This window comes from Volvox carteri (genome assembly GCF_000143455.1).
Source record: "Volvox carteri f. nagariensis unplaced genomic scaffold VOLCAscaffold_87, whole genome shotgun sequence".
Lineage (NCBI taxonomy): Eukaryota > Viridiplantae > Chlorophyta > Chlorophyceae > Chlamydomonadales > Volvocaceae > Volvox > Volvox carteri.
The window spans coordinates 334,122-357,538 of NW_003307630.1; the positions used below are offsets into that span (position 1 = coordinate 334,122).

Consider the following 23,417-nt stretch of genomic DNA (forward strand, 5'->3'; position numbering starts at 1 on the left):
GCAGCACCGGGGTCGGCATCTTCCGCAGCGGCGGCGGCAGTAGTGACCTCAACCCTTGGCTGTCCATTGACCTGGAGGGGCTGTTCGCAATCAGCCGGATCGTGCTGTACAACCGGCGGGACTGCTGCGGCGAACAGCTCGTGAACGCCGAAATCCGTGTGGGTGGCGCACTGGTTAGCAACAGCCTCACTGCGGCGCAGATCAACCTTAACCAGCTTGTACGACGGGTGGCCGGGGCCAGCACCAGTGGCGCAATCATAACCGTCGAGCTGAGGCCCCCAGTCACAGGCCGCTACATCACCCTTCAGAACTTTGGAAATAATGCTACTGCGCGGGCGGCCAGCCTGCAAGTGGCGGAGCTGCAGGTGTACGGCACGCCAGCGGGGATGGTTCGTACGGCAAACCCGAGTTCGATGTGGATGGGCTCTCGTTGGCTGTGGCTGGGTGGAGTCAGCAGCAGCAGCAGTGTTTCTCAATCATCATCAGTAGGTAGGTGCGTGTACCCGTGTACCTCTTGAGAGTACATACAGAGCACACAATCACTGCCATCTTTACCGTACTACTTCACTTTCTTCACGACATTCAGCTGTTGTGGTAGTGTTGGAAGCAAAGTGATATGATGCCCGCTGCTTAAGGACTGAAAGGCCGTGTGTTGCATGGTGGGGCATATCCTGATTCTGTACTTCTCTGCAGTGGTGACACCGCACCGTGTCAGGTTTCCCTTGCCTGCGATGCTTCACGGCTCACACCGATCTCTGTCCGTTGTACGTGTGCTGCTTTCCCGGGGCCTATCCTATTTACTGACTTACATAATGCTTGGCTCATGTCGTGGTCGGATTGCTCCCAGATTGCTCCCTGCAGCAGCACGGTGCGGGGTACGGCAACAGCGCCCTCGTACTAGCCACCAGCACTCAGCCTGACGCGGGTGCTTGCTGCCAGGCCTGCTTCTCCCGGGTCGATTGCATCCACTGGGACTACACACCTAGCAGCCATACATGCCACCTTAGGCCGGACAGCGGGCCCCGCCTCGACATACAGATGGATGGCGACCGAGTCACAGGCTCTCGTAACGGTAGGTAATAAATGAACGAAGTAAAGATCAACGACGTGTGCTGAAATGTATGTAGCTAGCAGCCGTAGACGCTGCACGCTGTGCTGCTGTTACTGCTGTATGTCTATCTGTTACTGCAGTTGCCGCAGTATGTGTGTTAATGATACTGCTACTTCAACCATCTATACTTGCCACGTGTACTTCATATTGCTGCATGTTAGTTCGTACCATCTGCCTAATGTTCTTGCTACTTCACCCATTAATACCTGCCACGTGCTGCTTCATGTTAGTTCGTACCATCGGCCTGCCCTCTCGCATGTGTTTCCCTTTCCTTTCCCTGTAGTAGCTGTCGTGCAGTACGGCACACACCAGCTAGTACACATGCAAGCAAAATGCTAGCATCTCGAGAGGCCGTTTCCGCGCCCAGTTACCCCACTACCTGCACATTCCCTTGAGCACATTCCCTGAAAACATCAAACATTACATGCCAGCAAATGCATGTGTGTTCACGGTTAACTTCCCCTCCTTCCCCAACAACATGCCGGTACGGCACATCTACTGTGCGTGCGTGCTTTATCATGGTTCGTGATGGCGCATTTGTGAAGGTGTGAGCACATACATCAACCATCCCCGGCTCACACATGGCGGCTTCCCGGTCGACACAGAGGTCAGGTGGATCTCGTCACTGCCCACAGCCTTCGTGCCGTTCGGTCAACGGGTCATTGCGTCCGCCTGGCAGTCAACCACCTTCTACCGGACCTTCTGGCTGTCAGCGGAGCAGCTACAGCAGCAGCAGGCTGCCCTTGGAGGTGTTGTGACAACGCCCGTTCTCAACCTCACCATCATTGCGGACGACCTTGCGACTGCCTTCGTGAACGGTCAAGAAGTCGGCCGTACAGCCGTGTTTCCAGAACGTTCTGTCCTGCAGGTCTCGAATCTGCGGCCTGGCCCCAACCTGGTTGTGTTGCACTGCAACAGCACGGGGGGACTGCCCGTGGTGGCGGCCTCCCTGGCCTTTGGGGGGCCTGACGGCTCCGTGCTACTGCAGACGGATCACACTTGGAACTGGCTGTAGCGTGCAGAGGTGCATGTACGTGTCAAAGTACGTGTGTACGACTGTGACTGCAGAGTTGGTTGGCTTTCATAATCGTGCCTGATGAACACCTGTGTGCATTTTCCTGCATATGTTTTGGGGCACCCTCATCCAATCATCCCACGCATAACAATGTTGTTGGCTGGATGTGGATGTGGTGGTGTATTGTAAAAGAATTTAAACAGGGGCCAAGGGACTGCGTGTTATACCACGACTTTAGAAAAGTACCTATTGGCGGATGGGGGTCTAGTGATATGACATAGGCTAGGCACGACTGGTAGATCACACAGCAATGCTAACAGAAGATTCCGGGATCGAGATATGTCAGGGTCGGAAATCCTACTGATGGTGGAGGGTAAAATTGCCCCTAGTCGATGGACGGTGGTGACTTGGAAGAAAGTGATTGTGCGAACTGACCAGAAATGGAGTTAAGTCGTCGTTAATCTGACAGATTCCGTTGGATGCCGGTGGTGGGTGCTGAACCTGAGCGAACCACTGAGAAGTTTACAAGGGCGAATAGATGAGGGTGCGCCGAAATCCCGGGGAAAGCAGGGTCTGCCGGGTAGTGACTGCAGGGTTAACATATGACCCCCCTGTCCCACACATCATACTACACCGCGTGAGGGCCCCCGGCGGCCAGGAGGGCCCCGATCGGATCGACAATTTGTTAAATTGTTATGCTGATCATAATCCATCTACGTTAGGCACTACTGGTAGAGCATGCACCAATGCCCCCGGAGATTCCGGGTTCGAGACCTGTTCGGACCGAATATTTCTCCGGTAATGGAAGGTAGCTGTGCTTCAAATCGATGGTTCCTGGTGACACGAGTGGAGTAACCTTAAGAGCTGACCAGGAATGGTGTTGAGTCGCCATTGATCCGGTAGATTCCATGGAATGCCGGTGGTAGGTGCGGAACTTGAGCGATCCACTGAGAAGTTGACCAGGTGAGGGTGCCCCGAAATACCGGGTCTGCCAGGTACCGGTCGCAGGGTGAAGATATGATTCCCCTGTCGCACACATCATACTTGAAACCATTAGCGGTGGTTGGCTGCCTTGGGATATGAATTAGACGAAAATGTACGGCTAATTGGTTTTCTATTGTCGTGATGTCATAGCATCTGATCGTATATTACTGCCAGGTATATGATACGTGCAATGGCCTGCTGTAGTAGCTGGCCGCTGAAAAGGCCTCTTGATATGCTGGTGGAGCGCTTAGCGCATATATGTATTTGTCATGCGTGCCGTACTGTATACCAGCTACTATACCTGCCGTACTATACCAGCTACTATACCTGCCTACTATACCTGCCGTACTATACCAGCTACTATACCTGCCCGTAAACACGATTTCTACGGGCATGTTGTCAATCGCGTCAATCGTGTTTATGTGCATGCATGCATGCATGCATGGCAACCGCTTCAATGGTAGAGCGTAAGCCTCCCTTCCATGGCTCCTTTCCTGCTTTCCTCGACACCTGCGCCATTGGTCAGCCCTTGCCTACCGGCACCCTTGGACTTCCGCCTCGTCTCATCGTGTAGGCTCGTCGAACGCCTCTGGGGGGTAACGGATGGTGTTTGTAACGCATACACACCTGTGTATATGCACATGTGCATGATATCCATCCAATCGAACATCCTGCCTCCAGTCCGCATTAAGATTCAGGAGGACAAGTGTGCCTGCTGTTACAACAAGCCTTATTATGAGACTAATCTGATATTGCGGGGTTTGGCTGCACCGCGGTAGGTCACCGACCCACAGCTGTCCCTGTGGTTGATGTTCTGAGCCTCTTCCTCTATTGAAGGGACTCCCTTACCATTGCGTGAATACAATCTTGTGTCACGAGTTGTGCTATTGTAATAATTTGCAGGCCGCAGCGTTTGCAGCTTTTGCTCGCTGCCGCCGCCGAACGAACGGCATTTCATCATTTTGCATCATATCCGTAGGATAGTTACAGCTCGAAGGACGGCGGAGCCGCACTAACATGGTATGAAACCTTGCAGATGTGTCATCGATCGTCCGCCCCTCAGGTCAAGGTTTGGGTTTCATGGACGGCCGGGAGCAGGGACGCCATCATCAGGGTAGAGCTCAGAAACTCAGGATGGAACCGAGCGAATGCATAATGAACTGCAATTCATAGAACACATATGTGTGTACCAGGTAAGCATATCCATACAATGCTCCGAGCCGGGGGGTGTTTTTCCAAGCAAGGTAAGGCGCAACAGCAACTATCTTGATGTCAAAAATCTTACAGTCTGGTGAAGTTCTTGTGCTAGTATGGCTTGACTGACGTTTTCCTTTCGCCTTTCCTTTTCTTCTTTCCTTTGCTAGGGTAAGGCGGTTCACGAGCCTTTGGTTCATGACCAGAAACAAAATGAAACATGCTATTTGCTCAAGTTCACGTTCGTTGACCCTGAGTATGACTTATCCAGATCGCCCTAGGTGTGCCTGCAACGTTACCATTCTTCTACAACCTTAGTTGTTGCGGACGAAAGCTCTCGCGAAACTTAACAAAAAAATTATTTTTACTTTTACAGATAAACTGCGTTATGACATAACGATATCGTTTGCGATATCGTTTTCACATAACGGTTATGTGAAAACGATATCGCAAACGATATGATCTTGTGTTGACGCTTCGTGTGACAGGCCCTTGGAAACAGGAAAGGCTTCCAGATACATCCAATACATATAATACGGTTTGGCATAATCATGCATATATAAGCTTTTCACTGGAAAATGTCAAACGACGAAAGTCGCAACCAGGCGCAATAGGGCTGTAACTATCTTGGGCAACTGTAACAGCAGCTGAAACGGATACAGGGTGGGTAAATTGCAGTTAGAGTTAGTGTATTTCAGACAGGTGCCGGCCATCATGGGCGGACCTCGAGACCGAGCCGACGTATATTGCGGCAACAGCACAGCCACCATGCGCGCCCTCATTACGGGAGGCAGCGGCTATCTGGGATTTCGCCTTGGGACCGAGCTCGCCAAGCAAGGCATCGAGGTGGTACTTCTGGACATCGCCCGCCCCGCACAGGCTCTGCCTGCCGGCGTGCATTTTTTTCCTGGCAGCGTCGCCGATGCAGCCGCGGTCGATGCAGCATTTACCTCTTTGCCCGGGTCCATAGATGCAGTCTTCCACGTCGCATCGTACGGGATGTCAGGGCGGGAGCTCCGAGACCGCTCCAAAATCTTCTCCGTTAACGTTGGTGGGACACGCAATGTGATTTCATCTTGCTTACGCTACGGCGTGCCCCGGCTGGTCTACGTGTCTACCTGCAACGTGATCTTCGTGGGCAAGTGAGAACGCGTGTCATCAGCAAACGCAAAAAAGGGGGACCCGTTGAGGGCATGAGCCCGCCCCGTGCATGTTTGTGTGTCAAGCATAAAAGCCATAACTAGGTTAGGCACTACTGGTAAGGCACGGACCATTGACCCCGGGAGATCCCGGGATTGAGACCTGTCAGGGTCGAAAATCCTACCGATGGTGGAAGGTAAAGTGCCCCTAGTTGATGGTGGTGACCTGGGATAAAAGAAACCTGCGAGCCGACCAGGAATGGAGTTGGGCCGCCGTCGATCCTGCAGATTCCGTTGGATGCTGGTGGTGGGTGTGGAACCTGAGCGATCCACTGAGAAGTTGGCTAGGGTGACTGGATGAGGGTGCCCCGAAATACCGGGGAAGGCAGGGTCTGCCGGGTATTGGCCGCAGGGTGAAGATATGACCCCCCTGTCCCACACATCACACATCATAAAAGCCCTGATGTTTGTCCCCCTACCTGCGAACCTTACCGTCACTTCCAAATATCCGAATCTATTCGTCTTCTATGTCGCATCGCCCGTATAGCTCAGCATGCACGCAAACACCATACCTAGGCCGCAAATGCATGGCCCTGCCCTCCACGCCCGCGTCCTCGCTTCATGAACAAACACCCAATGAGCATCGCCAGCCCTCCAAGCCAACAGACTTTCAAAGCTCAACTCACGCCCTGGTCTACTTTCCAACGCGTCACCAAACCCAGATCCTGCTCCCTCACCCAATGCCATCCCAAGGGCACGGCACGAAACCCGCGGTCTCCCCGCGGGCTCTGCACCTCGACCTGCCCCAACCCCCCTTCACATCGCGTGTTCGCGTTGATGCCACCTTCGAGAAGCTTGAGCAACTTGTTCCGCAAACTTCAAATCCCGTTCCACGTTTTTCTTGTTTTTTCCACTCTACAAGGCCCATAAGTGGCGGCGACGAGACGGCGCCGTACCCGCCACCCGCCGCCTACAAGGACGCCTACAGCTCTACCAAAGCCCAAGCGGAGAAGCTGGTTCTGGAAGCCAACGGCCGGCAACTGCTTTCCATCCGACAGCAGCAACAGCGACAACAGCAACCAACGGCAGAGGAAGACCAGCAACATATTCAGCGACAAAAACAAGGAAACTCCGAAGCGCAACGAAGCAGCGGCACGAGCGCGCCTAACGAAGCGTCGCGACTTGGTGAAGGAGGTGGCGATGCTTCCACACCTTCACCTGCACCTTCACCGGCGCCTGCACTAGAGGTTGGACGTGGGATGGAGCTTGGCCCTCCGCCCGCACGGATTGGCCAGACAGCCAAGTCATCATCATCATCATCATCACCATCTGGTCCTGATCCTGGCGCTGCTGCTGCCGCTGCTGGGTGTGGCGGGCGGCTGTACACGTGTTGCATCCGTTCCACAGGCATTTGGGGTCCAGGGGAGACGCGCCACCAGCCGCGGGTAATCCGGATGGTGCGTGCGGGTTTGTTCCAAGCGACATTCGGAGAACCTTCTAGCCTCAGTGACTGGTGAGGGGTGTCCTGGGTTTGAGCACCGGGTATGTACTGGGGGGGCTTGATAGGGGATGGAGGAGTTTTCTTTCGGCTTCTTGTACATGTTCTTCTTGAGATTTTAGACTTGGGTTTATTTCGGAATCTAAAGCTCGAAATTCAAAAAAAAATATATATATATATATATAATATATATATATATATATATATAATATATATATATATATATATACAAGAAGCCGTATGTGTGTCGATGTCGATGTGTCGGTGCTCGTCTCGGTGCTCGTCTCTGTCATAAGCCAAAACCAATCGTTACGTCAGTGAAACAGCAGCAGCTGGCCAACTAGGATGTCTAGGATGTGATGTCCAAGCAAATATATAGTTACACACCGCAGTGCCAGCGGGGTTGCATCAATGCCAAGCTTTCCCGTAGAGTATGGTCATATGGTCTGTGTCGCGCTCTTGATAACCGTTGCGTTGTCGATACAAAGGAACATCGTTTACAGCTTCTAGGCTGCGTCTCCATCGTTCTTAATGCCGGCGTGACTATTCCCGTGCCCTAGCAAACCCCCGATTGCGGTGTTCTCGGCGGTTCTTTCCCACAGGATTTATGTTGACAACCTGGTTCAGATTCTGGTCCTAGCCGAACGAGGGCTAAGAATAAGAAAAGAGCAAGAAAGCGCACAGCAACAGCAGCAGGAACAGCAACAGCGGCACTTTGTGGTTGACGGCAATGGTGAAGGTGACGGCTGCGGCCTCGTCGGCGGTTGTGACGGCTCAGATCGGTCGGTACCAATTGCGGCCGGGCAGGTCTACTACGCCTCCGACGGCGAGCCCATTAACAACTTCCTGCATGTAAGTCTGCTACCTACAAGTTACAAGCTCCACGCACAAGTCCGGGGGTCTCCGTAAATGCCGGGGGCGCCATGGACGATATACTGGTACTGGTGTGGCTGTACCAGGTCGCGTGTGGCGCTGTAAACATGGAGGAGTTTTTGCAGAGGCACACCAAACGTCCCTCAGCGTTTTTGACACTAGTACATCCCCCCGGCATCCCGGACAGAGGGTCTGTTCCGGACCCTCCTTCATCACCTCTTCATGTTGCAGAGAGTGTGTGCGTGTCTGTGTCTGCGTGTGTATATGTATCTGTGTGTGACTTGAATGAGTTATAGGGCTGTACCTGCTTCATCTCAGGTACAGGAGGCACTTATATTTGAAATGTCGGTGTCGGTGTCGGTCATCATCCCCCGTATTACGATGTACAGCTTTCGTCCCACAGTCGGCACCTGCCTGCTTCGCCTTTGGCTCACCCTGAGTGTTACCTTCTCGTTGTTTCTTTCCGTCGACTTCCTTTATCCTTTCACCTGCCCTACCCCGCCGCGGTGTGGCGGTATTCACTTCTTCGCCTAGGATAGTTGTTTCGCACCTTCTGTTTTCACCTCAAGCAGTTTTTGTTTGTGCTGTGCTCTCTCACTTCCCTTCCCTAAAACGCAGTTCAAGCCCTTCATTGTGGGGCTTGGATACCGCTATCCCTCCCTCAACGTCCCCTTCGCCTTGGTGTACGGCATTGCGTGGCTCATTGAGTATGCATGGCCACTGCTGAGTCACCTCGTGGCGGACCCGCCGCTGACGAGAATGGAAGTTGATAAGTGCTGCATTGAGCATTGGTTCGACATCAGCAAGGCTCGACGGGAGCTGGGCTACAAGCCGATAGCGTACGATAGGGCGGAGGTTGTACGGGATATGGCGGCTGCAGGTTGGGCGGCAGCGGATGCGCGCAAAACCACTGCGGGCCGGAGGCTTCTGGGTATGAATTTAGCGATGCTGCCAGCCGTGGTGCTGGTGGTGGCTTTGTTCCTGGCGGCAGTGTACGGCGTAGGTCGCGGAACCGTACGGCAACAGTAAAAAGCCTGGCGGCGGCAGTAGTGAGCCGCGTCAATAGAGACTTAACCTTTTCGAATTGCCTGGATTTTGCCTTGTATTGAAAATTGTCCCTAACCTGGTCGATATAATGTACAACTGCAGACATGTGATTGCTGTTTATTCACCTCTACATACCGTCGTTGTCCGCGTTGCTGTGTAGCCCGAATGCCGTGTGTATTCTTCTTTGCTTTTCCACGAGGTTGTATTGTTTTCGCGGTGCGGTAACAATGATATCTTGCGATGTAGTGGACTTCAATTGGATCCTTAACCCCAAGCGCCATACTCCATATTCCTGTTACTGCTCCCATGCTCCGTGCTCCCACTGTCGCGGAGCACCTGCTTAGTCTGGGGACCCGCCGCTCCGAGGGGCATAACGGCGGCAAACCCTAGGTAAGGGGATATATTCCCCAGCCCTTTGGTACCTTGCCTTGGCGTAGTAGGTTCCCATCATATTAATGTAAGATGGGAGAAGCCTAGACCAAGTCAATATCAAAGCAGGTCTGTCAATTTTCAATGTAGCTGGGCGTTTGCTCGGCAGGCGTTTGAACGGGCAGGACAGGATGTCTAATTGACAAGTTTACCGCATACATGGATGAAATATGTAGGTATTGGTGTTGTTGGTGTTTCAGGTTGCGACGTTGCGCCGTCTCCCACCGAACCTGCGTGTGACCTATACACCGGACGCTACAACGCGCGTAATGGCAGTCCGATAGGACGAGCTTATGAGCCCTCACCGAGGCAGGCCCTTACACCCTTACCGGACCCCTCACAAGCCCGAGCACATGGTATGCGCTGTCGCACGACATGGATAAGTGTGCATGAGGCAGCAGCCTTTCCATCCCAACCTTCCGCAGCTCAATTTCGCAACCTGAATTTTTTTCATCATACCAAAAGTCCGCCACTGATGAGGATTCGCTGTCAAGATTCAACACCTGTGCGTGCAACGCACAGCACACAACCGTCCTTCGTAGGTCCAGGCTCAATCCCCATAAGTATAAATTAATGCCTGTCGGCAGCTCTAAAAATCCACCAAGCATCATGCACCAAATATAGATAGATAGATAGATCGCCCTTTGCAGCAGTGCTCTCCTGTACCCCGTAGCCTTCACTGGCCATCATCATAAAATTTGACGTGGTTAAGTCACATATCCTGTTTCCATTTTCCATGCTGACACTCGGAGAGAAGCAGGCAAGAGTGTCGACTTCATGCTCTCCTTGGCGGCGGACAAGGGTCACTAAGAGCCTACGGCTTACGTGGACCGGCTCACCTGCATTACCCCATGCATGTGGGATAGCTACCCAGGCATTCTCTCATCGCACAGATGGCGCAAGGCACCAGGGTTAGATCCGTACACACACAAACACAAACACACACATGCCAACACGAATACATGCACGCATATTCACTCACATTTACACTCACGCGCACACAGCTACATGTGGGACCGAAGAGGACAATCAAACTCAAACTACCAATGGCAGCATCGGATCGCATCCTTAAGAGTCAGCTAGTCAGCTTAGAGCCGGCGGGGCGATCCCATCCATCTCACCAAGCTGTCCACTTCCCTCCCTTCATCCATTGCCAAGGACCCACATCGCCCCGTCTGTGGGGTCTCCGATCTCTAAGGATAAGTAAAAGCATCTTTCTGCTGGCACTTCGGAATTGGTAACACGGAGGCTCTGGAGAAAGCCGCCTTCCATTCCGGCCTCGAGCTCAGGTCTAAACCTAAACTTTTGCGCAATGCATCGAAAAATGTTGAAAAGGAAAGAAACGAACCTCATCCCGTGCAGCCCCACGAAAATCTGCCAACGAAAATTCACGACAGGAGCAAACTGTCCGCGGCAAAGGGCGGCGGTCTGACGCGTACGCATCCCTGTGAGACGTGCCCTACTGCCTCAGATTAGTACAGCGACCCAGGTTCCTTAAACAATATCACCACCACCGCCGCCGTTGCCGCCGGATTGAGCGAGCCAGTCGGCTTATTTATAACTCTAAGACAACGCTGCACCAAAAGACCTCTCAAGCTGCGGCTACGACCGGCTCGGGCGCCGCCGCAGTAGCAGCAGCGGGTGCGGCCTCTGCCTGAGCTCGCTCCTCTAGGAACTTCTCTGCCACCGCCATGTCGTCCGGGGTCGTCACTTTAATGTTAGTATACGATCCAGGGGTAATCTTGACGGGTTTGCCCATCGCCTCGATGATGGACACATCGTCGGTAACCTCCAGGTTCTGGCTTTTGACCAGGTCAAACCCTTCGCGGAGCAATGCTGGCCGAATGCACTGCGGCGTCTGAACCTCCCACAGCTTTGACCGCTGCAAAGTCTTGATCACCATAAGGTCCTTATCAACCTCCTTGATGGTAGGTTTGACCTGCACGCCCAACACCGCAGCGCCGACTACCAAGCCATCGGACATGCACTTGGCAGCATCCGCGGGTGTCACCAGCGGCCGCGCTGAGTCGTGAACCGCGACGATAGCAGCACCAGCATCCACTTGTTGAAGACCATTGAATACTGAGTCCTGGCGCTCAGGGCCCGGAAGTGCCCACTTAAACTTCATGTGGGATGGCAAGCCGGGGAAGCGCTTCTCAAAGACGTCACGCCAGGACGGGTCGCAAACAATAACGATTTCCCCAACCTCCGGCATCCGCGCGAAGGTTTCAAGCGAATATGTCGCGATGGGCTGGCCACGAAGTTCCAGATACTGCTTTGGGATGGCCGCACCCATGCGCTTGCCAACTCCACCAGCAAGAAGCACGACAGAGATTGAACCCTTCTCAAGAGTTGCGGCGACTGACCCACAAGCCCGCACAATTAGCATGGTCCGACCTTCGCGCCCTGGTGCCAAGCGATGAGAGCGCCCAGCGGGTCTGGCACAGCATCGAGCGCTGCTAAAGGGAGCAGTTCCAACGCGCCCGCATGGCTTTGCACGTTCGATGCTACATAATTCCAGCCTGCTGCGTACAGCGTCGCACCTCAGAACCGATCTTTGCATTTTGTATATAGAGCGGAAAATCAAATGTAGCGCTTATTAGTATACTGAATTATTTTTAGACGATACAGGTTGTTTGCATTGCATGCTAATTCGGAAAAGCGTTACCGAAATGTCGTACGGATCTACTGCCAAATGACATTCTACACGTGCACCTTGCTTGCAAACAGGTAAGGTTTGGATGAGGATAACGGTCCCCAGGAAGAAGTGAAGCTGTGTGCATGTTTGGCCTGCGGGTCGCCTGGGAAGATGCCCAGACTGAGGGTGTTCACATACTGGCTGGGCACGATTAGCCCAGAACAAACTCCAATGCCCCGTTGCATCTTTCCTGCTTAAGGGGTGTCTGCTGAAGATGGGGCACGTGTACAGCGCTGCAGCTGCCATGTCGTATCGTGCATGGTACGTTCGTACGTACTGCTGCTGAAGTACCCTGGGAAAACCCTGAAGTCCTATGGGAGGGAGGGTGTCTTATAGCCACGATGGCCATTTACATGCCTTTCCGCTGTTCCCGATGTTTCCATGCTACCACCTCACGCTTGGTTTCAGGGTTCCGCCCCTGGTTGGTCTGCTTGCCGGAGAGGAGTTCCTTTTTGTGGGTCACAAAGGATCACAATGTACTCCTGCTTCCACGGTTCACAGGCTGCAACGGTTTCCATCCCGGCGGAAACCAGCTTCGTGTAAAATAACAAAGATAACAGCCAAGAAAGCCCAAGTCAAGCCGGCGTTATCGTCGAGCCGAAATTCGAATAGAAATTTACTAGTCCTGGCCAAAGCAAGGTGAATTCGCGTGCATAATACAATGAGCTGAGGCAATAATGAATACCTTAACGCCCGTGCGCCCGTTTCATACAGCCGTCACGTCAGGTCAGGAAAAGCAGGTCAACGGCGGGTACCTAAAGTGTAGAGCAGTCGTTCTTGCCATACTCATCTCAAGTGCTACGGCGAGCAGGTAGTATCCCTAACAAAAAATAATCTAACCCAAAAGATGTTGTCCATATGAGCGAGTTGGTTTCAATCTCGTCCTGCCTAGACCTGCATCGCGGGAGACACGACGCAAAACAAGAGATGACATCTCCTGCATCCTGCGAACAGACCCGCAAAGGGAGGATATGCCGGTTCGTCAATTCGCACCAACGATCCACACAGCACCACATTGTGACGTACAACCCACTGCACCGGCCCCTGGCACAGCCTGCCTAAAAATCAATGTACGCAACTTCACATCCAGGAGACCCGCACCGCACGCCTGACAACCCAACTTTGGCTATAATGAGCATTGGAAAATCATCTGCGCTCTGAAGCACAATATTGATACTTCAAATCGCGGCGTACAGCTCCATCCTAACCCCGATGTGTCCGTGCTAAACCTTGCAGTTCTCACGTACGGAATGTAGAGCCCACTCCCCTAAAAAATAAACGCACATTTGCAGCTCGGATGCAACGTCTGCACCACAGCATACAGATACGCATATCAGTTCCTCGCAACGCCGTCCAGCAATATTACGCACATCCATATCATGCGCTCACATCCCTGCCGTTGGCTATGTCCACGTAACGAGATGCCTGTTTTGGTGCGGGAGGCGACTTGGCCGTGGTCTCCCGACCCGCACACCCCACACGCTGCCTTTCATCTGCCATCCTACCGACATAGATGGTGCTGCATAATCCGAAGTCTACTAGGTGGGGGCTCGGGGCGTGGATGGTGACCCGGGCGTCCATCACGCGGGAATTGAAAATGCGGCGCTGCGGTTTGGCCCCCTTCCCGACATGCTACTGTCTACAACCGCACAACAACGTCGACACCTTTCAATTCCCGATTAGAAGGGACCTTCGGGGGACCTACATTCAACGCCCCAACCCCACCACGAGGGCAAGTAACCCCCAAAGCAGTCGCTCGCCATCCGCCAATCCGCCAGCATCTCGCCGGCACAAGCACCCACAAGACTCACGTGGAGCACCCCCCCCTCCTTCTGCCATGCAGAGTAACAGAAAAAAACTTCCAAACCGGAGTCGGTGCCGCCGGGACACTCCTACCGCAACCACAGCCAACGTAGGCATGCCGTCGCCGTCCTTACCCCCCGCACGTGCTCAAAAGAGCCCAAGTACATGCCTGCTGCAAGGGACCTACATCCCCTAACGACACGCAGCTGCAATGATACCATCCACCCATGCCGTAACAAATACATCGCTTGGCTGTTCCTTTCCCCCCCAGCGGCGCATTCGACACACGCTAGGCGTCCCCCCCCCTCCCGCACAACATGGCCGGGGTCGAAACAAGCGTCCACGCAACCAGAGACACCGCCAACAATATCCCGTGCCATTGCAAACAGGCAACCCGCCAGACCTATTTGATGTCCCCATGGGCCAGTAAAAGCCAATACTAATTGCCCCGTACCAGCGACGAAAGGCGTTGCAGGGCCCCTCCGCGGTCCTGGTCCTCCCTCCCAGAGTTATCCCCAAATAGCATCGCCCAGTGCCGGTTGTTTTGGGCGTCTTCCTTTTGGGAGGTTCTCAGACGTTCTGTGGCGTGCTTGGGGTTGGACGCGGCGTCGCTGCCGGCCGCGGTGGACTTGGCGGCGTCGGCGGGGGGAGGTTGCGGGCGCTCCCAGAGCCAGGTACGCACCTCATCATCTCGACCCGCGGTAGCGAGGTGTGTGGAGTCCTGGCTGAACGCCACAGAGCTCACCTATTACAGTTTGCAGATAACGGGTGCAGGGGATGGGGGAAAACATGTCGGAATGGCTCAGGAGGACAACGTGGAGTGTGCGTTGCGTCACAGGTATTGGTGAACCATATTCTTCGAATGGGTTCGGGGCAATAGCCAACAGGGGCATTAGCCAAGACCAAGCCTGTAAAACGCCTGTACGCCTCACAGCTGCTGCATGGGTGCGTATTGGCTTGCTGCACGTGATGTGGTTGCGGTCACAAAAGCAGGTTAGGCTAGCGGATGCTGTGCTGGTGTTGTGCGGAAGGGCTCAGCACGCGGTGTTGGTGGCCAGGTGCGCGTTGGAGATCAGAGACAGCGGACAGGCATCCACGGCAGGAATCTAGGGAGAGCCAGGGCGGACCAGGAAAGGGCCCACAAACGTGGGATGGGATGGGCCGACTCTTCTGACGTGCGGCTACGGCTAAGAGAATCGTGGCAAGGGTACAACAGCGCAACGCACTGCTTTAACATGAAGAAAGAAATACACCCAAACGCTGAGCCCCCAAACCCTGAGCCCCCAACAACTTACCATGTGCCGGTGGCCCTGAATGGTGGCGAGAGCCAGACCCGAGGTGGCGTCCCACATCTTGACAAGGTTGTCGTATCCTCCACTCATAATCGTACTACCATCCGAGCTGACAGCGCACGACAACACACCGTACGCCCCAGTGTGTGCCGATAGAGTGGCAAGTTCGTTGCCGTTGATCAAGTCCCACACACGCAACGTCTGTGGAAACAGGTACGGGCGGAGAATGCAGCGCAAACGGAGCCGCAATGCAAACAAGTTCATAAAAAAACTACAGACGAACGACTTGGTGGTGGCGACTGTTTCGGTGGTGGTGGCTCATCAAGAAGCCACGAGCCAGAGGAGACTAACGGATCCAGACAACGCTCAAAAAGAACTTCCAAGAAGTTCCAAGAAGCGGCTTGTTGGTCGTGTAGGCTTTTCCCCGCGTCCCATCGGGGATGGCACCCGAGTTCTCGTAACGGCGCTTCTGGCTGCCCCGGCGCCAATATCACCCACAACGGTTATTTATTGCAGATATGGGTGTCGGACATAAAAGACGCCGACCGATAAACCTAAGCCAATACCAGGTGTGGGTATGGGGATTAAGGGGCCTAAAGCCCCACCCAAATGCCAATCCGTCACCACAGCTCTTCACACCCAACTCTTCACGTGCCCTCGTACTTGGGCGCTCCTCCATGAAATGATGCGATCACCTTGCGCTCATGCGACCACAGGCATTTCCCACCAGACGCCCCTCCCCGCATTTGTTGCCTTTTTCCCATTTTCTCGCTACAGCTGGGCCCCTAATACTGCCCCCCCCCATACTGCTGGCCCCCATACTCTCCCTCCCACTCACCCTATCATGGCTGCCTGAAACCAGGAAATGGCCGTCCGGTGCCACCGCCAAGCAGCTCACGGGGGCCTTATGGCCCTGCGCAAGAGTTGGAAAGGTTGTCGATAACCACAACAGGGAAGGGAAATCAATGAGAACGGTTCGGATGAGCAAGGTGTCAAGGTGCTAGGCAAAAACCGTTCGGGTGACCTCAGCCACAAAACAACAACAATAATGAGAAAATAAAACAACAATAAAAACATAAGGACGAAACACCAGTGGCGACAGACGACACCCGAATGGCTGTATTGCTCACCCCTGTTGCATCAGCCCCGATTAAAAAGTTTATCCCGATTGGAGTCATCCAATTAGGACCACGTTATCGCAACCACTCACGGGATAACCTCGTCAGCAAATCAACACAGACTAAACGGAGGTTGGCTGGACTGTTCCACTCAGCCCGCCAGGCGGAACGGTGACTTACCCTGAGTGCTCGCTTACACTCGCCCGTAACGAAGTCCCACACGAAAATGACTTTATCAGCACCGCTGCTCATGATGCGCCGGCCATTGGGAGTCACAGCCACCGTGCTCACTAAGAATGGCAGAGACCGGCAAAAGCGGGGGGGGGCGGCATTGGGGTCAAGGTATAAGACAGGGATGTGGACGGTAAACAGGAAGAGATGAAAATGGGGTCATAGGCACAAGAGGGAAAATGCGGCTTAAAAGATAAACTGATTATACAACGATTATACAAAGGTTATACATTAAGGTTGTTTCGCGAGGACACGAGAGGGGGCCGGGGAAAAGCGGCAACCACCACACGGCCAGCTAATAGATGCACGATGATGCCAAGACGCCCCTACCCGAGTAGGACCGTCCACGGAATAATTAAAAGATACATCTAGTCCATGGACCCCTCCCGGCTTCGACGGACACCCCCCGCCGCATTCATGCGGAACTTGTAACTTGTAATTAAGACACAGCTGTCCGTGCAGCAGCATTACGTCTTAGAATGACGTATCATTACCATCATTTGGGAACCACCGTACCGCGCATGGACCAAGCGGAGCAGCCGATTCGCAAGAATGCCACCCGACCATCCCCTCTCGTTCAAAACAGCGCGGTCTGATGCGCCCCCCCGCCTCACGAGAAGGTAGCTTTTGGGGGTTTTTTAATATCAGCACCACTCAGCACCACATGTGGGGGAAAACATGAGCGGGTCGTCATCCCCCTGGTGGATCAGCTGATCCTGATCCTGTGGGCCCCCCAAGGACCTTCAACACTACGACCTCCACCTGTCGACCCTGATGAGGAGCAGAGGTCCGACAGCCGATATGCTTTGCCGGAAAATCTTTTCACCTGTTGTACCGACATATATAATATGGAAGTACGCATCGCCATAATTGCGTCAGACATGAGACATTACTTCCCTCCGCGCTGTCCACCTACACCCCTCAGCTACACTATCGGAGAGACACGGATGGAGATACCCAGAGGCAACCTCGGTAAGATATAACGCCGTTTTGTACTGAGTACCGTCCGCACAGCGGCAGCTGCAGCAGCAGCAGCATCAACTGCGCAATCACCTCACATACACCTACCAAGGGGGTTATACGGCTATCAGAGGGAGAAGCTGTATCCCGCGGGACTGGGTTGCTCGCTGCGTTTGACCCACACTCCTCCCCCTCTCGCACTAGATTTGGTTTACCACTGATTGCATTTTGCAATCAAATGCCGCTGGCTGGCTGAATACTACATACTATAGGGACATGGGACTTGGGGAGCCCTCTGGGCTCCCCAAGCCCCCAGCCAACCAACCACCCAGAACCCAGAGCCCTACGCCCTTCGCTGTTCTCTTTCCTTTCCCAAAAGATAGGATTTTGCAATTAAAGCCGCAACCCCACGCGTAAGGGGTTCGTGTGGTTCGTGTGAATTGGATAGTCGTCCATGGGGCCCCCCAAGGCGTTTACAGACGGGCCCCCCCCAACCGCATTCGTGCGGAGCTTGTTGAATATTTACCTTCTGTCAGACCTTTGCATTCTCTAAGATGGAAAAGGGGAGGCGAAGCGCAAAACCCAGATCGCGCCGCTCCTTGCAGTCGTAATGCAGTCTTCCTATAGGGCCCGTATGGAGCAGTCTCTTGGGCAGCCTCTTTTCACTCCCCCCATCAGTACCTTCGCCTTACCTTCGCCTGTGTGGCCCCGCAGCGTCGCCATGATATAGCCTGTGCAAACGTCCCATACGCGAACCGTCTTGTCGGCGCTTCCCGTGATCAAGTACTTTGAATCAGGGGTAGTGGCGACCGCGAGCACGGGTTTGTGATGTCGCTTCAACACGCGCTGCACGATCCGGCTCAAGGGGGAGAAGTTTTGGGAGGCGGTCGCCTCCTTGCCACCTGCATTCTGAGGTGTGTTGCCGGTTATAGTTGTTGTCTTCTGGTCATTGGTGGGCAGGTTTGCTGAGCTGGGCCCGCCCGGGGGCGTAAGCGTGGTAATCTTCCCTGGGACACAGAGGACGAAACAATGCTCCAAAGACCAGACCAGCGCCACACAATCATCACTGCCAGAGCAGAGAAGACGGCCGTCGGGCGTGAAGGAGATACTGCGCACGAGGCCGCCATGGCCGTCTAAGATGACCTTTATGTCGCCCGTTTTAGCATCGTAGATGCGGACGTCGCGGGATGCCGTCGCAAGCAGTTCATTATTGGGGCTGAAGACCACGCAAGTAACAGGATAATTGTGGCTGTTGAGCAGTCGGTGGTTGGGTGTGACCTGAAAAGAAGCAGCGTCGGCCAGACTTTGTTTGTGTCAGTGCCGCCGCCGGGCACGCAACACAATATCTATGCATAAATCTTGTTCAGCGAAACCATTTGTCCTGTGCGGACTGCCTTCAAAGACAGAAAGGCTGGACTCACCATGCTCAAAGAACCCTTCTCTGTAGTTCTGCCTTGTGGTTGAGGTGACCCTTGCGAATCCTGTCTCCGGGGAGCCCTTGATTCCAGCCATTTCTGTGGCAAATGCACGTAATGGACAGTTGCTTATAGCTGCTTTGGTTAACAGTGCAAACAGTCTAGCATACAATCTACAGTTAGAAAACAGTGCTTATATCGTTTTCCGTATGCAACTTCAGTGCTAAGCAGGCTCAGGTCCCCTGTGGACAACTATTACAGCGCGCCAGCTAGGACGCGCCTCCGCCTACCTGGTCATACTCGCTCCCAAGTATTGCAATTCAAATTCCTATGCTTTCGCACCTGGATTTGCTGCTCGCGCTGCTCCTGGGCCCTGGTCTTGGACTTGAAGCTGCTTGAAGCCTCAGCGTGCGTGCCCGCACGACTTGCTCTGGCTGCCTCTTCTGTTTGGTCTTGCGACATTGTGATGGTGACGGTAATCAATTAGGGGTTGCTAGGCAAAATGAACGGATCCGCAGACGAAGCGTGCGCAATAAAATGCTCTAATGAAGATGCATATAATGTATACCTTCCTACTGTGAAGGTAATATACAATATTGCAGAGGCCAACCATTTGTACTTGTCTGTGCAACGCACGTCCTTGGAATATCGGCTAGCAGTAAAACCACAGGACTTGCAAACCCCCAAAACTCAACGATATTAGACGCGATAATTACAAAATGATATCCGCTCTTCTATTACGTGTCCCATTTCTTCGGCGCAACATAGAAACCCACATTTCCTTAACCTACTGCCGCGGGCAACAGCCCACGATCGCACGATGCCGTTACAAAACCAATTACAGACGGCCAACGGGACACATAACTGTCAGTTGTGGAAGTTCCAATACATAGAAACGGAAAAAACCGAGTCGTGGGCCCCACCTCGACTCACCTCGCCCCATGGGTCACGAACTGCGATCACCTCCAAGGCGCCTCATCAAGGTCTTTCGCAATCCTTTCGTACACATTCGCCTCATTGACCCAAGTACTTTCAGCCGCTGGCCGAAGCTGCCCCGTCTCGACTCTATATCCGCCCCTTCCCTTCACCAACACCTGGCTTCCATTTTCCACATGCACCTTCCAATTTCTCCGTAGTCGTACTTCAGCAGTTCGTAACCATTGCTGCACAACTAAAGCTCCGCTAGCGCTGCATCCCCCCTGTCCTCCCCTCTTAGATATTCACAGATATTTTACAGCTTTAACCGCGTCTCAGAGAGTTAAGAAATCCAAATGGGCAGCCTGGGGCGTTCTCATGCACTCGACCCGAGGAGGTCTCTTGGCATCCTGGTGATGCTAGGTAGGTCCATTGTCGGCCACCTCGGTCTCTCTCTCCCTCTCTCTCTTTATTTCTCTTTATCTCCCTCTTTATTTCCTTTATCTCCCTCTTTATTTCTCTTTCTTCCCCCTGTGCGAGGCACAAGCGCTAGGATAGGTAGTTTGGCTGCTTTTTGTGCATGTGCCTGATGCCTGCTTAGTGCACACATATCAGGTGCCTGTCTGTTCAAGTCCCACGGCAATACTCCTCCACAGTAATATCACCCCCCTCCCCCGTACCCACCGCACCTCCAGCCCCAGCTTGCATGGCTAGGGGTATAGATTGTCCTGGTAGTTTCTCTATTCATACCTTCCAAGCGAAACTAGTAAAGACGCCAGCTTGTGTGTAGTCTTTGTCCCACAGTTGGTTGGTCTGTCAGCTGGTTGGTTGGCTCTTTCATGTTTCCGGCCTTTTAGGGCAAGGAGAGGTCATATAGCAAGGCCCCGGCTCCCAACGCCAGCAGCAAGCTTGCAGAAGCCAATGAACGGTGACCTTGTCGGCGGTCAGGTCACCATCGTTTCTTTCCAACCCAACATGTATTGAACAGTATACGGAAAGGGCCAGCGCCGTTCTCACCAAGCCGCTCCTGCCTGATCCTGAGCGTCCACGGTGGGATGATGTCCGGAAATCACCTCTACCTCTACCTCCGCCTCCGCCTCCTCGTGCCATCGTTGGCGAATTTGTCAAGGTTTCCGATAAACTCAGACATAGCACTATCACGCCAAGCCAAGGTCGGACTGCCGTATTATCATTTATACACGGATGACTTCGGAAAGGAGTTGCTCTTAATCCGCTCTCACCTACCTCATAAACTGCCGTACCGTCCTGCCGTCCTCCTTATTCCCCCCACTCTTTAATTCGGCGATGATGGACTGGACTGGTGCTCGGACAGGGGCCTGTGGGTCGTTGTTGCTGCTGGCGGTTTCGGAGCTTACCGCCGGAGCTGATGCCAACTCGCTCCATGCCCTGCCCCTCCCGGGCGGCATCGGGTCCCGCCGCACGCTGTTGCAGGCCGACACGACGGTGCCGCCGCCGGAAACGGCAAAGCCGGCGGCGGTTCCCCCAGCATTGGCGAAGACGGCGGCGGTCCCCCCAGCAACGGCGAAGACGGCGGCGGTCCCCCCAGCAACGGCGAAACCGGCGGTGGTGCCGCCGGAAACGGCGAAGCCGGCGGTGGTGCTCCCACCTGCTGCTGCTGCTAAGCCAGCGCCTGGGGCAGCCGTAGCGGCGACGCCTGCTGCGGCAAACCCTGCGGCTCTGAGGGCGGCCCCGGTGAGCCCCGTGGTGACCGCTCCGGAACCGGCAGTGACCTCTCCAGGGATGGTGGATATCCCCCCGGGTCCGCAGGTACCGGCTGGAGAGCCCAACGCGGTAAGGGGGCAGGGGCGGGGGGGAGATTGTCAAGGATAAAAATTGGAGAACTTGGAGAACACATCGACTGGGAATGGATTGTTTCGGGGTTGAAAGGGGGGAAGATTAGATTCGGGGGTTGGGAAGGAGCTGATGCTGATCGCTGCTGGGCCATTCCGGGCCAGGGCGTGCTGGGTGAACTGGCTTAGAGGGGCAGGCAAGGGTTGCAGGGGAGGGCAGGGCAGGGGAGAAGAAGGGGCTGTTTGTTTTCCATCCCAACAAAACCCTTTTCCTCCTAGAAGCTTCTACACTGCTTAACATCCAAATGCTCATCCGCGCTCATGTGCCGTACACAGACTGACATTGTCGAGGAGGCCGTCAACAAGACCGTTGTCGTTCCGCCTGTGCCGGTCAGCACCATCTTCGCGCCAACCGTGAGTGGTCAATCATTTGAAAATTTAAATTAGCTTTGACTGACAGATGCACGTAGCGGTTATGAGTGGACTAGTGGATGCAACCTATGAGTTCCTTACCCATCCATCATTCGTAAATCGGCAGCTTCGCTGCCATGCGCGCCCCCGCGCCGCACCACCACACACTCGTGCACGAGCCCTTCACCCCTCCTTCACTCGCTCTTCCATCAGGTATCATACAATGCAATTATCGGTTGAGCGCATATTATATGAGATGTCCGAGCGACTTACATGAAAGTGGCCCTGCTGAGGCATTCTTGGAGTGGAGGAATAAAAGCTAAAAGGAGTCAGATGATGCAATTACCATTTACTTTAAGAAGTCATATACAGAGTGTAATAAAGTAATGTGTTAAAAGTGTAAAGTAATAAAGTAAAGTGTTAAAAGAAAATCAAATAAGGTGAAATAAAGTAATACAAAAACAAAGCACGTAAGTGATGCACCCACCATCGTGGCCAAACGCACACAGGATGCGGCCTTCGAGGAACTCGCCACCGCCCTCAATCTGACCACCCCGCTGGACCTCTTCAACACAACTTTCAACGAAACAATTGCCAACATCACAGCGCTGCATGTCGTTCCAGGTAACGCGAATGGCGGGATGCGTGGGAGGGTATCTCATGACACATGTGTGGAGGTGTTTCTGTGTGTGTGGGGGGGGGGAGGAGGGGAAGGGGGTGTTGTGTTGTATTGAAGCGAGCTGCACGTGTGCTGCGTGCGGTCCATAGGCGGACTGATAGAATGGAGGGGTAGATGGATGGACGGATGGATAGGTGTTTGCCTCCCCCCCCCCCTCGAGCTGGTGGGGGTTGGGCGGGCAAGGCAAGATGGCAAGGGAAAAAAATCTGGCGCGCGTGTGCGCCGGGCGAGAGAACACTTCGTGCGTACGCCACACGGAGTGCCGTACTTCATCACAAGGATGTAATTACTTTGAAACCCAGATGCGATGTCAGGGAGTGGGGGTGCTGTTCGCCCATCACTATTTCTATTTCGACGTACTTGTTGTTAATGGCCGCCATACGAGCCGCCGCCCGCGTTTTCCCCCTCTGCTCCGCTTCGTGAGCATTCCCGATGTCCACACAACATCCATACGGGAGCTCCGTACGACCGTACGAACTGCCGCCTGGCCTGGACATGCATACAGGTCTGGAAGTCACCTCTGCCAACCTAACGGTCACTCCCACGATAACGGTACCCTCGCTACTGGGCTACAACATCACCGTCACCCGGGAGCCGTGAGTACGGGCTGTGTATGGCGTTGTAGTGCAGCTGCCGTACGACATGTTAAAGTGGTTGGTCATTCAGTTGGTTTTGCTAACTCTTTGGATGCTTGGCCACTCACCAATCAGCTTCTGTAGTGCAGTGCAATGCAAAGAATTTTTGCGTGGTGAAGTGGTACGACGCGCACGTGCCATGTGCAATTTCCCCCCCGT

General features: G+C 53.9%; 5 protein-coding genes across 5 annotated transcripts in view; 3 read left to right on the plus strand and 2 right to left on the minus strand.

The window, feature by feature from the left end:
• VOLCADRAFT_99432 (uncharacterized protein) overlaps positions 1 to 2,126 on the plus strand; it is a gene marked incomplete at both ends in the record, with an annotated part of 5,222 nt that extends 3,096 nt beyond the window's left edge. The window contains 3 exons of the mRNA XM_002958157.1: positions 78 to 365; positions 862 to 1,072; positions 1,717 to 2,126. Of these exons, the coding sequence (XP_002958203.1) occupies positions 78 to 365; positions 862 to 1,072; positions 1,717 to 2,126 (909 nt within the window). The remainder of the gene's footprint in view (positions 1 to 77; positions 366 to 861; positions 1,073 to 1,716) is intronic.
• A 2,946-nt stretch (positions 2,127 to 5,072) lies between these two features.
• VOLCADRAFT_69116 (uncharacterized protein) lies at positions 5,073 to 8,843 on the plus strand (the record flags this gene model as incomplete). The annotated part of the gene is made up of 6 exons (XM_002958158.1): positions 5,073 to 5,446; positions 6,366 to 6,459; positions 6,748 to 6,956; positions 7,544 to 7,661; positions 7,749 to 7,793; positions 8,433 to 8,843. The coding sequence occupies 6 exons, from the start codon at positions 5,073 to 5,075 to the stop codon at positions 8,841 to 8,843; spliced, it is 1,251 nt and encodes a 416-aa protein (XP_002958204.1).
• A 1,720-nt stretch (positions 8,844 to 10,563) lies between these two features.
• Positions 10,564 to 11,853, minus strand: VOLCADRAFT_84386 (uncharacterized protein; the record flags this gene model as incomplete). Its single annotated transcript, XM_002958172.1, has 1 exon — positions 10,564 to 11,853. The coding sequence occupies one exon, from the start codon at positions 11,851 to 11,853 to the stop codon at positions 10,882 to 10,884; it is 972 nt and encodes a 323-aa protein (XP_002958218.1). The 3' UTR covers positions 10,564 to 10,881.
• Positions 11,854 to 14,230: 2,377 nt separating this feature from the next.
• VOLCADRAFT_108019 (uncharacterized protein) lies at positions 14,231 to 19,269 on the minus strand (the record flags this gene model as incomplete). Its single annotated transcript, XM_002958173.1, has 7 exons — positions 14,231 to 14,419; positions 14,474 to 14,536; positions 15,087 to 15,284; positions 15,922 to 15,996; positions 16,382 to 16,491; positions 18,085 to 18,670; positions 19,150 to 19,269. The coding sequence occupies 7 exons, from the start codon at positions 19,267 to 19,269 to the stop codon at positions 14,231 to 14,233; spliced, it is 1,341 nt and encodes a 446-aa protein (XP_002958219.1).
• Positions 19,270 to 21,027: 1,758 nt separating this feature from the next.
• VOLCADRAFT_99437 (uncharacterized protein) overlaps positions 21,028 to 23,417 on the plus strand; it is a gene marked incomplete at both ends in the record, with an annotated part of 7,832 nt that continues 5,442 nt past the window's right edge. Inside the window, 5 exons of the mRNA XM_002958159.1 lie at positions 21,028 to 21,435; positions 21,511 to 21,534; positions 21,870 to 21,947; positions 22,454 to 22,568; positions 23,129 to 23,219. Coding sequence (XP_002958205.1) covers positions 21,028 to 21,435; positions 21,511 to 21,534; positions 21,870 to 21,947; positions 22,454 to 22,568; positions 23,129 to 23,219 — 716 coding nt within the window. The remainder of the gene's footprint in view (positions 21,436 to 21,510; positions 21,535 to 21,869; positions 21,948 to 22,453; positions 22,569 to 23,128; positions 23,220 to 23,417) is intronic.